This window comes from Bos javanicus, chromosome 18 (assembly GCF_032452875.1).
Source record: "Bos javanicus breed banteng chromosome 18, ARS-OSU_banteng_1.0, whole genome shotgun sequence".
Lineage (NCBI taxonomy): Eukaryota > Metazoa > Chordata > Mammalia > Artiodactyla > Bovidae > Bos > Bos javanicus.
The window spans coordinates 46,910,493-46,923,084 of record NC_083885.1 but is presented as its reverse complement, the minus strand read 5'-3'; the positions used below and the strand labels follow the sequence as shown (position 1 = coordinate 46,923,084).

At 56.1% G+C, this 12,592-nt stretch overlaps 3 protein-coding genes across 4 annotated transcripts in view; 1 reads left to right on the top strand and 2 right to left on the bottom strand.

Moving 5' to 3' along the window:
- The first annotated feature begins 145 nt into the window (after nucleotides 1-145).
- On the top strand, nucleotides 146-1,405 carry POLR2I (RNA polymerase II subunit I). The gene is made up of 6 exons (XM_061386099.1): nucleotides 146-235; nucleotides 319-373; nucleotides 678-751; nucleotides 838-912; nucleotides 1,020-1,071; nucleotides 1,305-1,405. Exons 1-6 carry the CDS (start codon nucleotides 177-179, stop codon nucleotides 1,365-1,367), a joined length of 378 nt encoding a protein of 125 aa, XP_061242083.1. The 5' UTR covers nucleotides 146-176; the 3' UTR covers nucleotides 1,368-1,405.
- Nucleotides 1,406-1,456: 51 nt separating this feature from the next.
- On the bottom strand, nucleotides 1,457-8,408 carry OVOL3 (ovo like zinc finger 3). The gene is made up of 4 exons (XM_061386103.1): nucleotides 3,255-8,408; nucleotides 3,116-3,180; nucleotides 2,159-2,360; nucleotides 1,457-1,667 (listed from the first exon to the last, which is right to left on the bottom strand). The coding sequence occupies exons 1-4, from the start codon at nucleotides 3,346-3,348 to the stop codon at nucleotides 1,459-1,461; spliced, it is 570 nt and encodes a 189-aa protein (XP_061242087.1). The 5' UTR covers nucleotides 3,349-8,408; the 3' UTR covers nucleotides 1,457-1,458.
- A 91-nt stretch (nucleotides 8,409-8,499) lies between these two features.
- The window catches only part of WDR62 (WD repeat domain 62), a 48,627-nt gene continuing 44,534 nt past the window's right edge, over nucleotides 8,500-12,592 (bottom strand). For both annotated transcript variants that reach the window (XM_061385933.1, XM_061385935.1), the window contains exons 24-32: nucleotides 12,430-12,533; nucleotides 11,969-12,076; nucleotides 11,561-11,695; nucleotides 11,064-11,178; nucleotides 10,826-10,952; nucleotides 10,692-10,743; nucleotides 9,911-10,531; nucleotides 8,940-9,097; nucleotides 8,500-8,843 (exon numbers count right to left, since the gene is read on the bottom strand). In XM_061385933.1, coding sequence (XP_061241917.1) covers nucleotides 8,580-8,843; nucleotides 8,940-9,097; nucleotides 9,911-10,531; nucleotides 10,692-10,743; nucleotides 10,826-10,952; nucleotides 11,064-11,178; nucleotides 11,561-11,695; nucleotides 11,969-12,076; nucleotides 12,430-12,533 — 1,684 coding nt within the window. In that variant the 3' untranslated portion in view covers nucleotides 8,500-8,579. The remainder of the gene's footprint in view (nucleotides 8,844-8,939; nucleotides 9,098-9,910; nucleotides 10,532-10,691; nucleotides 10,744-10,825; nucleotides 10,953-11,063; nucleotides 11,179-11,560; nucleotides 11,696-11,968; nucleotides 12,077-12,429; nucleotides 12,534-12,592) is intronic.

Here is a 12,592-nt window from a genome sequence, read left to right as displayed (position 1 = left end):
AGACTGAAGCAAGTAATTAATCAAACCTCAGGACAGACAGGCGAGCACAAAGCCGTTGGGCACCAGCACACGTGCCCAGCTCCGCCCTTAGTTTGGCGAAGCTAGGAATTCTGACCCTTCCTGCGACCTGTCGCACGGCGGAGCAAGCGCGGAAGTTGGACAGGCAGTGAGTCGCTATGGAACCCGACGGGACCTACGAGCCAGGCTTCGTGGGTATTCGATTCTGCCAGGAATGGTGAGGCCCGGCCAGCACTGTGGAAGGGCAGCAAGTAATGGCCTCAATACTGACCTCTGATTTCCCTCTTCCCCTCTTCACAGTAACAACATGCTTTACCCCAAGGAGGACAAGGAGAACCGCATTCTGCTCTACGCGGTGAGCGCCGCCCGCAGGGTATTCCGGGACCGGCCCCCTGGTACCCAACGTGGCCCCGCCGTACTCCCGGTGCCGCCCCGACCCCTCCTGGTCTAAACGCCAGACTGTCCCCCAAATGAACTTCCCCCAAATGAACTAGACTTTGTCTTTGCCATCCTGGAGGTGATCCTCGGTTACACCCCATGATCCCAGTTCCGAGACTCCGTGCCCTAGTCATACCCTCCGGGAAAGACCCTGCCCTTCCTTCCACTCCCTTCGGGTATCACCCCTTGACCCGCTTCCCGCCGCACACTCCCTCTCGCAGTGCCGGAACTGTGATTACCAGCAGGAAGCCGACAACAGCTGCATCTACGTCAACAAAATCACGCACGAAGTGGAGTGAGTGGCACGACCGGAGTTCGGGGACGGGGTTGTTGGCTTGGGAGGCCGGACCAAGCATACTTATTCACCCTCTATTCCCTTAGCGAGCTGACCCAGATCATCGCTGACGTGTCCCAGGACCCCACGTTGCCGCGAACCGAAGACCACCCGTGCCAAAAGTGAGTGCGCAGCTGGTATTGGGGAGGGGAGCTGGCTGGCTTATCCTCACCAAACCGAGAAGCGGGGAGGGGAGGGTATGGCAGGCTCTGAGTGACTGTCTCCTCAGGTGCGGCCACAAGGAGGCGGTGTTCTTCCAGTCACACAGTGCTCGGGCCGAGGTGAGTGGCGCGAGCAAAACTTTCTGGGTGATCTTGGTCTGGTCCTTCCCGGGGAGTGGGGATACCTATACTGGGGAAGACCCTGCCCTTCCAGGTATCCTGAGATGGACCTTTAGCAGTGAGGAAAGCCCTCTATTGTCTGTTCTTTTGGGATGAGGCTTCTCTGATGGAGGTTGCTTGTTGTACCCTGCTGTGAGTCGAGAGCCTTCCTAACCATGTATCTTTTCTGCCAGGATGCCATGCGCTTGTACTACGTGTGCACGGCCCCGCATTGCGGCCATCGTTGGACCGAGTGACCCTCTCTCCCTTGTGTAATAAATGCTGTGTTCTGTGAGTGCCTTTTCTTTGTTTATTTCCGTCTCATGGGTTGGACGCCGGGTACACAGTCTAGGCAGCACGGTGGAGAGCGCGGTGGCGCGCGAAAACGTCGGGCTGCGAGCTGGTGAAGCCGCAGTCCTCGCACACGTGCAGCTTTTCACGGCGCTCGCGGTAAGCGTAGCTGGCCGGCTGCCCGTGCACCTTGGCGAGGTGTGCTTCAAGTGAGCACCGCTGCGTAAATGCTTTTCCACAAGCTCCGCAGCGGAATGGCCGGATCCCTGTGCAGGTGGGCCAGAGGGAGGGCAATGATCCCCATACCAGAGCCTCCCCACCCTCCCCTCCGTGAGCATTCCCCCCCCAACACACACACACACATTCTTGCTCCAAATTCGCCAGACCTTGGCCTGCATCCCATCATCTGCTCCCTCTCCGCCCAGTGCAAACATGGACCAGACACCTGTGTCCCCACTCTCCTCATTATGATGTTCCCTTTTGCACCCTGCAGTCTGGGACCTGAATCCTGTAACCAGTTATCTGTTTTCTCCCCATATCCCTCAGCAGGCCCCCAACTTGGCACTGCCTGACAACCCCTGGCCGGGAGCTGAGGTGCGTGGTGTTCCTAGCCCGCTGAGGCCTGAGTCCTGCCCCACAAACACAAGCACCACTTGTGCACAGAACTCAGGTGCTTGGAGTCTCTGAGTCCCCTGCACCTCCCTCCATTTCCTCCCATCTCCCGCAGAAGCCCCTCCCAGTCCCTGCCATGGCTCACCTGTGTGTGTCCTCATGTGGCGCTTGAGGTCGAAGGCATCATGGAAGCCCTTGCCACAGCAGTGGCATACGTGGCGGCGAGCAGGGCTGTGGCACTTGAGGTGCCGGGTTAGCATGCGCTGCAATGGGAAGGTCTTGGGGCACAGTGGGCAGCCAAGGGTCCCGGGGCTACTAGGGGTGGCAGTCAGAGTGCCCTGGGAGGGCTGTGGGAGGGACAGGGGGGTTAGGACCCCAACTCCCCTCCACTGGATGGAATGAAGTGCCTAGAACCGGGAACCACGGAGGTCTGGTAAGGCCGGAGACTGCAGTTTGTGTGAGCAAACGCCACCCACAAAGCCTTTCCTGGTCACCTGGCCCCCATCACCCTTACTTTGTTTTATATTTTTCCATAGTACATACCATCTTCCAATGTATTTTTTCCCCTAATTTTATTATCTATACCTGCAACCCCCATCAGATGGTAAGCTTCAGGAAGGAATGAGTTTTTGTCTTACTCTTAAACATCCATAGCCTAGAACAGTCCTGTTCTAGTCCTGTTCCAGTAAAAATTGAAATAAAACTCCAGCACATTCACATCCCGCCTAGGGCTTTCCTTCTTCCAGGGTACTCACAGCTGAGTATCTCTTCTGAGAGGCCCCAAGCTCCTCCTCCACCCCCGCATCCTGCTCCTGTCACCTTGTCCGACTCTCTGACATAGATCACCATCCATTTATGGGCCTGAATCTGTTCTTCTGCCCCACTGGGCACAGAATCCCTGGAGACACAGTGCTTAGGGGAAGGCCTAACAATGAGCCCACTACTCAGAAAGGAAAGGCATTCCCAGCAGAGAGGGCAGTGGGTGGGGTAGGTCCTGAGGCTGGAGGCGTCTGTGGGATTAAGGGGCAGTCAGGGTCTCTCGAGGCTGAGAGCGGGCAGAGATGAAACTAAGCAGGGTCTTGGGCGCCTGCCGCAGACTCACCGCTGCCCAAGAGTCCCCGAGGCCGGAAGTCCGGTGTGCCAGCGGCCCCCCCAGGTTGCTGCAGTCTGAGTAGAGAAACCAGGTGGTCATGCTTTATGTCTCCCCTGCCCCTCACCTCCAGGCCCAGAGAGGGGCCCACCTGGGACATAGGCGTCTCCCCGGAGCTGGTCAGGCAGGTGGTCCCAGTTGGGTGGCTGTGGACGCCGACTCCTGACCAGAAAGGCACGGGGCATCACCTCTGGGAATAGGGCGACAGCTCCACACACGCGGCTGCTTCCTCCACCTGCTGTCAGACCTCAGGTCCAGGATGACTCTCCCAGGTGGGAAGGGAGGGGGAAGCCCCCGAGAAGCCTTGTTCTCTCCATGCAAATTTCCAGACAGGCCCTGGGGGCAGACTTAGCCAGCTCTGGTTACCTCTGCCTTGGGTCCTGCCACTCCTCCCGCTTCTCCTCTGCCAGGTTTCCCAGCGCACTCTCCAGCCTCCAGGGGAAGACAAGCCCTAAGTCCTCTGAGGAGGTGCAGCAGGGCAAGATGGAACCTAGGTGGCTCTTGGGGCGTGGGGAGAGGAAACAGAGAACCCAGTGAGGCTGAGTGTCTTTCCATAGTACCAGCAGGGCCCAGAACCAGAGGGTCTGTTTGCCAAGCAAATTAGTCACTACCGGACATCCACCAGCCTCTTGGTTATTCAAATCACAGCAGCTGTATGAGGAATCAGGGGAGGGGGTGACTGTGATTGCTCCAGAGGATGGAGGGACAGCAGGGTCTACTTAGTAAGATCAAAGTGAGAGTCCACACTGAGCATCTTCAAGAAGAATCTCTACTTTTCTGATCCTCAGAGGATAAGAGCTGATGGTCGGCCAGAAGCACTGTTCAAGTGTAGGGAACATTACAATACTGGTTTATTCATCGTCCAGGGGCTTCCCAGGTGGTGCTAGTTGTAAGCAACCTGCCTGCCAATTCAGGAGACACAGGAGACTTGGGTTCATTTCTTGAGTCAGGAAGATACGCTGGAGAAGGAAATGGCAACACACTCCAATATTCTTGCCTGGAGAATCCCATGGACAGAGGAGCCTGGCAGGCTTACAGTTCATGGGGTCGCAAAGAGTTGGACATGACTGAGCGACTGAATGCGCACCTGCGTGCACACACACACACACATAGTCCAGCTCCTAATAATTGTCTGGGACACCACTCCCCCACCCTCCTACGGTTCAGGAACTAAAGGAGGGGTCACGTGACACAGCCAGAGGCTCCCAGGACCCTAACCCCAGCACTCTGGCCAGGCTCTGTTCTAGATTGGTCATTGGTTTCTTAGCCAGGGGTTAAGGATTTTGAATATTCCCCTGCAGTTAACTTTTTTTTCACTTATTCACCTACATTTTCCTGAGATCCAACAACAGGCCAGGCCTACCTTAGCACTGAAAATGAAGACATAACCTAGTCCATGGGGGAGATACCCAGAATGACCAAGGCTATGGAGCACAGGCAGAGGGACCCAGCTTCAGTGGGGAAAAGCCAGGGGGCTCAGGGGACCCAGAAGAGGCTCCTGATTCAGTCTATGGGTTCAGGGATGACTTTCCAGGTGTGAAACTTGATGGAGAAAAGGTTTCTGATAAACAGGGAGGGCTCTCCAGGCAGAGGAAGTCTGTAAAAGGCTTGGTGGTGAATGAAGCAATATTTATTCATTTCTTCACATTCCTGGAGAGTCAGTCCTACTAATGCATTTTCAGAAACAAGGGAGTTTAGTGCTGGAAGTCTGCGGGCCCAGAGCTTTGCTATTTTATCTCCATGGAACCTGGGCCAAGCCATATCTAGCTGAGCCTGTTTCTTCATCTGGAAATGGGACTGATGAGTCTTCCTACCACTGGTTTGTGTTGAAAATCCATGTAGATCACCAGGTGGGAATGCTTTGCACAGAGTCTGGCATGTGACAGAGATAAATGGGGGTTATTTGAAAGTCTTTTTTTTTTTTTTTGGCCACATAGCAGTCATGATGCAGGATCTTAGTTCCCCAATCAGGGATTGAACCTGCCTCCCCTGCAGTGGAAACTCGGGAGTCTTAACCACTAGACCACCAGGGTCTTGAAGGGTGGGGTGGCTAGGCAAGCATCTGAGTTTCAATCAGCCCATGAAATGTGATTTTAGGTGTCTCCATCTCTCAATTGCTGGACTTTACGCAGTGTGCCTGGCATGCCTGGCCCAGGTCTGGGGGCCCAGTATCTAGGACCTGTCAGTTGTGTAGTGCAGGGCCCAGAGGCACTGAAGAACGAGCTGGTGAATGGGTTATGGGAGCCATTTCGTGGCTCTCTGGTGTCTAGTTTTCCATGCCCAACACCAGGTCTCTTGGAACAACTGGTTCCTGAGTTGTTGCTGAAAACACATTAGGGAAGAACTCTGGGCTTGGGGGTCTTTACTTGCCCCCAGTCCCCTTTCTGTCCTGGGTCCTGGAGGCTGACTGGGGTGGGAAGCATCACCTGGACCCCTGTGCCTGCTGGCTTTCAGTAGGATTTGGTAATGGGGGGCCCCACAGAAGATGGAGCCCCTCTTGCCAGGGTCACTGCTCCCCTCAGGGCAGCCCCTCTCCTCTGGGTTCCTTTGCTCCCTGTGCCTTCTGGTCTGAGCAGCAAGGAATAGCTCTCCTCTAGTACCATTTTAGGGTACTGTACTGGCCCTGAGGTTCCCCTGTCCACTTCTTTACAAATGATCCCTCTGCTGAACTCTTTGAAATATCCCACATGAGCATGCTTCCTGCTGGGACAATGCCGCATTCACATGTTCACCAGCAGTGGTTTCTTTTTTAAAATATTTACTTGGCTGTGCTGGGTCTTAGTTGTGGCGCTCTGAATCTTCTAGTTGTGGCATGCAAACTCAAGTTGCGGCATGTGGGATCGAACCTGGGTCCCCCACATTAGCAGTGCAAAGTCCTACCCACTAGACCACCAGGGAAGCTCCAGCAGTGGTTTCTTAACCAGTTGGTTTCTCTAAGGAAAGTCTTGTCCTTCCAGGACTGAAGAGCTCGGCGAAGGTGGAGACTGGCAGACACACTGCCAGCCCACCCTCCTTTTGTGTTGAGAGAATCCAATTTTGTTGAAACAGTAACATGCCCAGGAAAGAATGGCTGAATCAAGGAAATCAAAGCTATTTCCATTCCTGTTGCCTGCAACTGCCCTGAAGGGAAGGGTGTCTAAGAAGGTTTGGCACTTTTCCCCTACAACCTTGGTGGGTGCCCAGCTTTGTGCCTTTGCTCCTAGTTAGGTGAGGGTGTACGCTGGGAACCACGGCAGCTGTGTTGCCACCATGAGGGCCTAAGGCAGGGAGTGAAACTCAGACTCACAAAGGGTGGAACAGAGCAATAACAGAATCTAGAGTAACAAATGTCCCTACAGCTTGGGGCCCCTTAAGCCAGGTGTTTGCTTCCTGGAGTTAACACCTTAACTATGATACAACGTGGAAGGAGGGGAAAATCCACGAGGGACAGAGGCTCAAGGTGGTCCCCTTGGTGTCCAGTCATCTCAGAGATTTTACAGCTTTGGCTGAGCCAGGCCAGGGCGGGGAGAGTGGTCTTCAGTCTTCAGGGGTGGCCTGTGAACCCAGGTAGGGAGCCTCCTGACAGAAATGCAGCCCACCTACGTGTCCTGAGCTGCCTGGGCTCCCTAAGGCAGGAAGAAAGAAGGGAACCTTGTGAAATAAGCAACACTGGGCATCTCACAAACACCAAGATCAGGGATTTTAGAGAAAAACCTGTATTGTGAATGTGTCTTGGATTTAATTTTTTTTTTCTATTTTTAAATTTAATTTTGCTTGCCCTGGGTCTTTGCTGCTGTGCAGGAGCTTTCTCTAATGGTGGCGAGCAGGGGCTACTCTTCGTTGTGGTGCATGGGCTTCTCATTGCAATGGCTTCTTTTTGTCGTGGAGCACACGTTCTGAGCAAATGGATTTCAGCAGTCATGGCTTGAGGGCTCTTTAGAGCACAGGCTCCGTGGCATGTGGGATCTTCCCAGACTAGGGATGGAACCCTTGTCCCCTGCATTGGCAGGCAGATTCTTAACCACTGGATTATCAGGAAGTCCCAGATTAAAATGACTTAAAACATCAAGGCCCTGCCTGGTGGGACCCATTTTCCCTCCCACCTCCTCTCCTACCATCTCCTTGAGCCCACTCCAGTCCAGCCTCCTGGCTTCATTGCTATTCCTTTCATCCTCACATCTGAGCCTGCCACGGGGCCTTTGTACCAGCAATTCTCTCTGCCTAAATACTTGCCCAATTATCCACACTGCCTGTCCCCTCTATCAAGCCTCTGCTTCAATGTCACCTAAGGCAGGCCTTTAACCAGCACAGTGACTGAGAGATCCCTCCGTTTACCTGCAGTTACACAGTTATCGTATTAATTCCTATCTTTTGCTCTCTAGGTGAATGCACGATGCTCTGCTTGTCCCTTGCTTGTTCCTTGCTCTACTCCTAACGTGTAGAACAGTGATGAGAGATGGGACCAGGAATTCCTGGGGGCTGGGAAGACTTTTCAACAACTGCATAATTAGTTCAGTGTTTACAGGGGCAACAGAGGGCCACGTCCTCAGGCTGAAGGGCCTGGCTCTACCACCAGGCAAGCCTGGGTTTGAGTCTCAGCTCTGTGGGGCCCTAGGCATGACCCTGGATATCTCTCTGAACCTGTTTCTGGAGAGCCATGATCACATTAGAGCCCAGAGGAACTCACAGGCAAGTGGGGGTTCGGGCCCCACAGAACACGGGATAGAACTGGGCTTCAGGGGAGGGCCCTGCTCCTGCTGCGCTTCCTTTTTGTAGACTCAGGACAGTGAAGGCTTTTGTGTTCCCAGTAGTGTCTTCTCAGCAGATACACTATGTGGCTAGATGCCTGCTGCCTGGGGAGGCTGGTCCCAGAGCTGGAAGCCCATGGGATGTTGGAGCTGGACACAGTCCTGCTGGTGAAGGAATTACTAGCTCCAGCAGCTGGGTGGCCTGGGCTGGATTGTCCAGTAGCCGAGCCTGTTTGTCCTTCCTCACTTTCCCCTGCTGCAAATGGGAACAAAAGCCTGGAGCTCACAGGATCCAGTGTGGGCCTGGCCCAGGGGCCATGAGACAGTGTTGTGGGGATATGTGAATTGGTGGCCAGAGTCTGGCACACGGTGGTCATAGCGGCTCCAGTGGGTTCTTGGGCATTGGGAAGAAGGGCTGGCCCCCTCCTTAGGGGCCAGCAGCTCAGTGGGCTGGGGACAGGCGACGTCGGAGCCAGGTGCTGGGTTCGTCACTCCTGCAGTGCCCAAACTCATGGCTGGTGAGTTCCCTGGGCTGTCCTCCTCCCCTCTCTCCCCACATCCGTCTGAGTGGGGCTTTGTGGATGCGCCAGGACAGGCACCAGGCGCCACTTCTGCAAGCTGTCTGTTTATTTGCTTAAAATACCTATTTCCTCAGAAACACAGGGCTGCAGCAGAGAGGCTGCTGGCCCTCAGTCCCCACGTGCCTTCCTCCTCACGGCCTGCACCAGCAGCTCTGAGTAGTGTTCCAGCAGGGCACGCAAATCTGGGCTGGCCAGGGGGCACAGGGTAGGCGGGGAGGGGGCACCTGGGCTGGGCGGGGCCTGGGCTGTGGCCACATCCATCCCCACCAGCCAGTCACTGGCCTCTAACTGGCTGTGGATCCAGAGGAAAGTAGAGGCCAGCTCAGTTCGTGCCTGCCGCTGTTCGGCGTTCACCTCATCACTGGAGACCATCTGCAAGGGGCGCCCACCTTGTTAGGGGCCACGTGGGCCAGGCAGTGCCAGGGAGCCCCCCTCAGCCCTTTCCCCTGACCCTGGGGCTTGGCTCACCAGGTGGTAAAGGTCCAGGGCTTCCTGGAAGGCAGCCTGCAGTCTGTGCACGATAGTCCCCACATTGCTCAGCTCCAGGGGGTCTGGGGGCAGGAAGCTGGTTGGCGCCCTGGGGTCCTCCCAGTGTCCAGGGCAGTCCTGGACTGGACTGGGCACTTCTGGGGGTGCAAGGGAGGAAATGAGAAAGACACTTTTACTCTCCAGCTGATCTGAAGAGGCCAGGGTGGCTGGGCCGATCCCAACTGTTGTCCCCTTTCCTGGGACACTTTCCTCAGTCCCCAGGGCTCCTTTCCCAACCCTCCTGCAGATCTCTGCTCAAATGCCATCTTCTCCCTGAAACCTTTTCTCATCATTCACCATCCATCACCCGCCTGTCACTCCCTAAACCCTTTCTTTCTCTTCCTTCTCTCCATAGCGCACCTCACTTCATGGTACACTTAACCCTTTCCTTACAGATTAAGTCTGGTCAGGGAGGGGGGCACAGTTCTTGAGGTGCTAACCTACTGCGTTTCCCCTTTGTTTGCCTGGCAAAGTAATAAAGCTACTCTTTCCCTCTCCTCCATTAAAAAAAAAAATTTAGACAGGGCATCTCCCCCAGTTAAGGTGTTAATTTCTGTAGTCTCATTTACCACCAGCTCCCATGGATTGGGAAGATCTCTTGGAGAAGGGAACGGCAACCCACTCCAGTATTCTTGCCTTGAGAATTACATGGACAGAGGAGCCTGGCAGGCATCGGTCCATGGGATTGCAAAGAGTTGGACACGACTGAAGCGACTTAGCACACGACTGAAGCGACTTAGCACACCCATGTCCCCAGAGCCCAGAACAAAGCCCAATATATACAAGTAATCACTAAATATGTAAGGAAATCAATGAATGAATGGCACAGCACCTGTAGCCTTTGGAACTGAGCTTGCTGTTACTTGGGATGAGCTTAGGGGACAATCCTTCATCCTAAGGATGGTACTCACCAGGGGTGGGCTCCCGGAGAGAGGCGATGCTGCCAAGGACCCTAGGCCTGGCCTCTGGGAGCGGGGGACTGTTGGGGAGGACAGGGGTATCGAGGCGCACAGGAGCCAGGAACCTTGGGAGAAAGGCGGACTTGTGGAGCCTTGAGGCGATCCCATCTGCAGGGCTGTGGGCTGGGAAACTATCTGTTGTAACAGTGACATCGCGCTCGGTATCCACAGGCTCCTGGGACCAGACACACATGGTGGGAGGCTCCAGTTGGGGTGGGGGCAGCAAGAGCCTGTCACAGATGCTCGACAGGCTGAGTTTCAGGCTGGCACGGGCCTCATGGTTGCCCCGGGAGGGCAGGGCAGGTTCTGGGCCCTCGCTGTCAGAACTGTGTGTCACTGTGGTGGTGACAGCCTGAAGCTCCTGGCTCAGGGAGGCCAGCTCCTCCAGGGAAATGCTGCGGGACATCTTGGCATGGGAACTGGCAGTGGCCTCCATGTGGGAGCAGGTGGTGGGGGTGTGGAGAACCTGAGCCAGGCCTGCAGCGGGTAGGGCTGTGGGTGCTGGTGGCTTCTTGTCTGTGGGCAGCGCAGAGGAGGAGGGGATGCAGGGCACCAGGCCTGTGAGGCAGGGGGCTGGAAAGGAAGCAGGTGGCTTGTTCTCACAGCCCAGCTCAGGACTGACAGACAGGGCCCCCCACCCAGCGTGGTTGCATGGTCCGAGTGGCCCCTGGCCATCCCCACCATGGCTCAGTGAGCCACCCAGGGCTTTCCACCCGGAGATGGGGACACTCACACAGTGGGGACCACACCTCCAGCGTCTCCTCAGCCTTTCCTCCAGGGACGACCTGTAAACACAGCCCTGCAGTGAGGACAAGGCCTCCTGGCCCCCAAACCCCGTGTCTCGAGGGAGGTGGCCCCAGTACTCACGTTGGTCCTGACTGGGGAGGTGGAGCCAGCACCCACTGTTGGTGGCTCGCCCCGGAGGTCCGTGAGTCTGACCTCCGAGGACTTCACAAGGTGCTGGGGCAGTCGGGAAGGGAAGGCGTGGGGAAACCTGTTAGGTAAAAGGGTGGCAGTGGCTGCCGTGAGGGTGGCAGGGGCACACAGCCCCACCCTGCAGGGAAACGGAGAGTGGGTGGGTGTTCACTGATTCACCCGCTCCTACCTGGATGTCTTCTGAAGGCGGGAGAGGAACTGGGCTGAGATGCTCAGTCGGGGGTTGAAGAAGTCATCCTCGGTCTCAGGGGCTTTCAGGTCTCTCAGGGATCCGAGGAAGAGCTCTAGGGCAAGATGCCAAGGGAGCCCTCAGAAACCCTCCAGCCAGCCAGCCCTGGGCCCAGGCAGACCCCACAGACCAGCAGACAGATCCTCAGAGACCCTCAACAACAGATAACACTGGGCTTCCCTGCTGGTCCAGGAAAAGATCCCACATGATGCAACTGAGATCCGATGCAGTCAAAAATAAAAAGCAGACAACACACACCTTGGGAGCAAATCGAGCTGGCAGAGGATACTGTGCGGCTCAGCCCCTAACTAAAAAGTAAAATGCACGCCCTCCCACCACTCTTGCCAGCCCTGCCACGCAAAGCCGCACCCCGGGGACATCCACCGAGCCCAGTCCTTGGTGCGCCCAGGCAGGTGTCAGAGAGGGGCAGGGCTTACCCTCAGGCTGGGCATCAGTAAGCGTCTCGAAGTGGTGGCGGAGGAACTTCTCTTGCTCAGGGGTCTGGGGCAGGGAGCTGTTGGATATGTCTGGTACCTCGGGCCGGGGCAACTCTCCTGCAGTCCCTGGGCATCCTGGGCAGAGGGCGTGGGCAGGAGAGAACCGTCAACACCATGAGTCATGGAAGACGCCCTGAGAGAGCCGCCAGCCGCTTAACAATGGAGGAAGCTGGACTCGCCCATCACACACCCTGTGGCCACCAGGTGGAGAAGGCGGGGCTAATGGCTCTGTCTTCTAGGGGAGGGAATTGGGGGTGCAGGACTGATGTATGGCCAGTGGTTATGTATTACAGCCATCACCCGGCCAGGCCCACGCACTGCCCTTTTCTGCATGTGGCCGCTGCTTACCTGGTATGGGGGGCATTGTGTCAAACTGAGGTTCTGTGTCTGGCTGTGGAGGGGAGGAATGGATGGTGGTGAAGCTGCACTCCAAGTCAGCCTCTGACTCCCCCGAGTCTGGAAGAGAGTGGGTGGGGTCAGGGGCCCAAAGCTGGGCCCTGATGGGTGAGTCAGGTAAGGCAGCTACGGGTTTCCAGGCTTCAGTTCCCTCATCTGAAGAAGGGGGACCGTAGGACCCATGCCCTATTTTACGGACCAGCAAGGCTACACTTCAAGAGAGACGCAGAGCTGGGCTCCCACTGGTGGGCAGCTGGGCTCCAGAAGTCTAGGGTGAAGACAGCAGGGATGATGTCTGTCTCTGTGACAGACTCTGAGCTTCAGGAAGACTGGGTCACAGTCACCATCAGTGCCCAGAAAGGGGTCTGGCCAGACGAAGAGATGACTGCAAGGTGCTGCCAGTGCCCACTCACCCTCAGGTGGACTCCGGTCCTTCGAGCCGATTGAGGGGACCGGGAGGAAGGGGTCCCCTTGCTGGTCTCCGCACACCTCCACTACCTCCTCCGCACAGTACTCACTACATGCCAGGGGTGAGGGATGGGTGGGGAGAGGGAAAAATGACACACTGGTTAGGAA

What these genes read in the sequence shown, in the direction of transcription:
- POLR2I (XM_061386099.1), top strand. Translation starts at nt 177, where the DNA reads ATGGAACCCGACGGGACCTACGAGCCAGGCTTCGTGGGTATTCGATTC. An exon ending in AAAATCACGCACGAAGTGGA is followed by an intron (nt 752 to 837) that starts GTGAGTGGCACG and finishes CTATTCCCTTAG; the next exon opens with CGAGCTGACCCAGATCATCG. An exon ending in CACACAGTGCTCGGGCCGAG is followed by an intron (nt 1,072 to 1,304) that starts GTGAGTGGCGCG and finishes CTTTTCTGCCAG; the next exon opens with GATGCCATGCGCTTGTACTA.
- OVOL3 (XM_061386103.1), bottom strand. Translation starts at nt 3,348, where the DNA reads ATGCCCCGTGCCTTTCTGGTCAGGAGTCGGCGTCCACAGCCACCCAAC. An exon ending in TCGGGGACTCTTGGGCAGCG is followed by an intron (nt 2,361 to 3,115) that starts GTGAGTCTGCGG and finishes TCCCTCCCACAG; the next exon opens with CCCTCCCAGGGCACTCTGAC. An exon ending in CCACATGAGGACACACACAG is followed by an intron (nt 1,668 to 2,158) that starts GTGAGCCATGGC and finishes CCACCTGCACAG; the next exon opens with GGATCCGGCCATTCCGCTGC.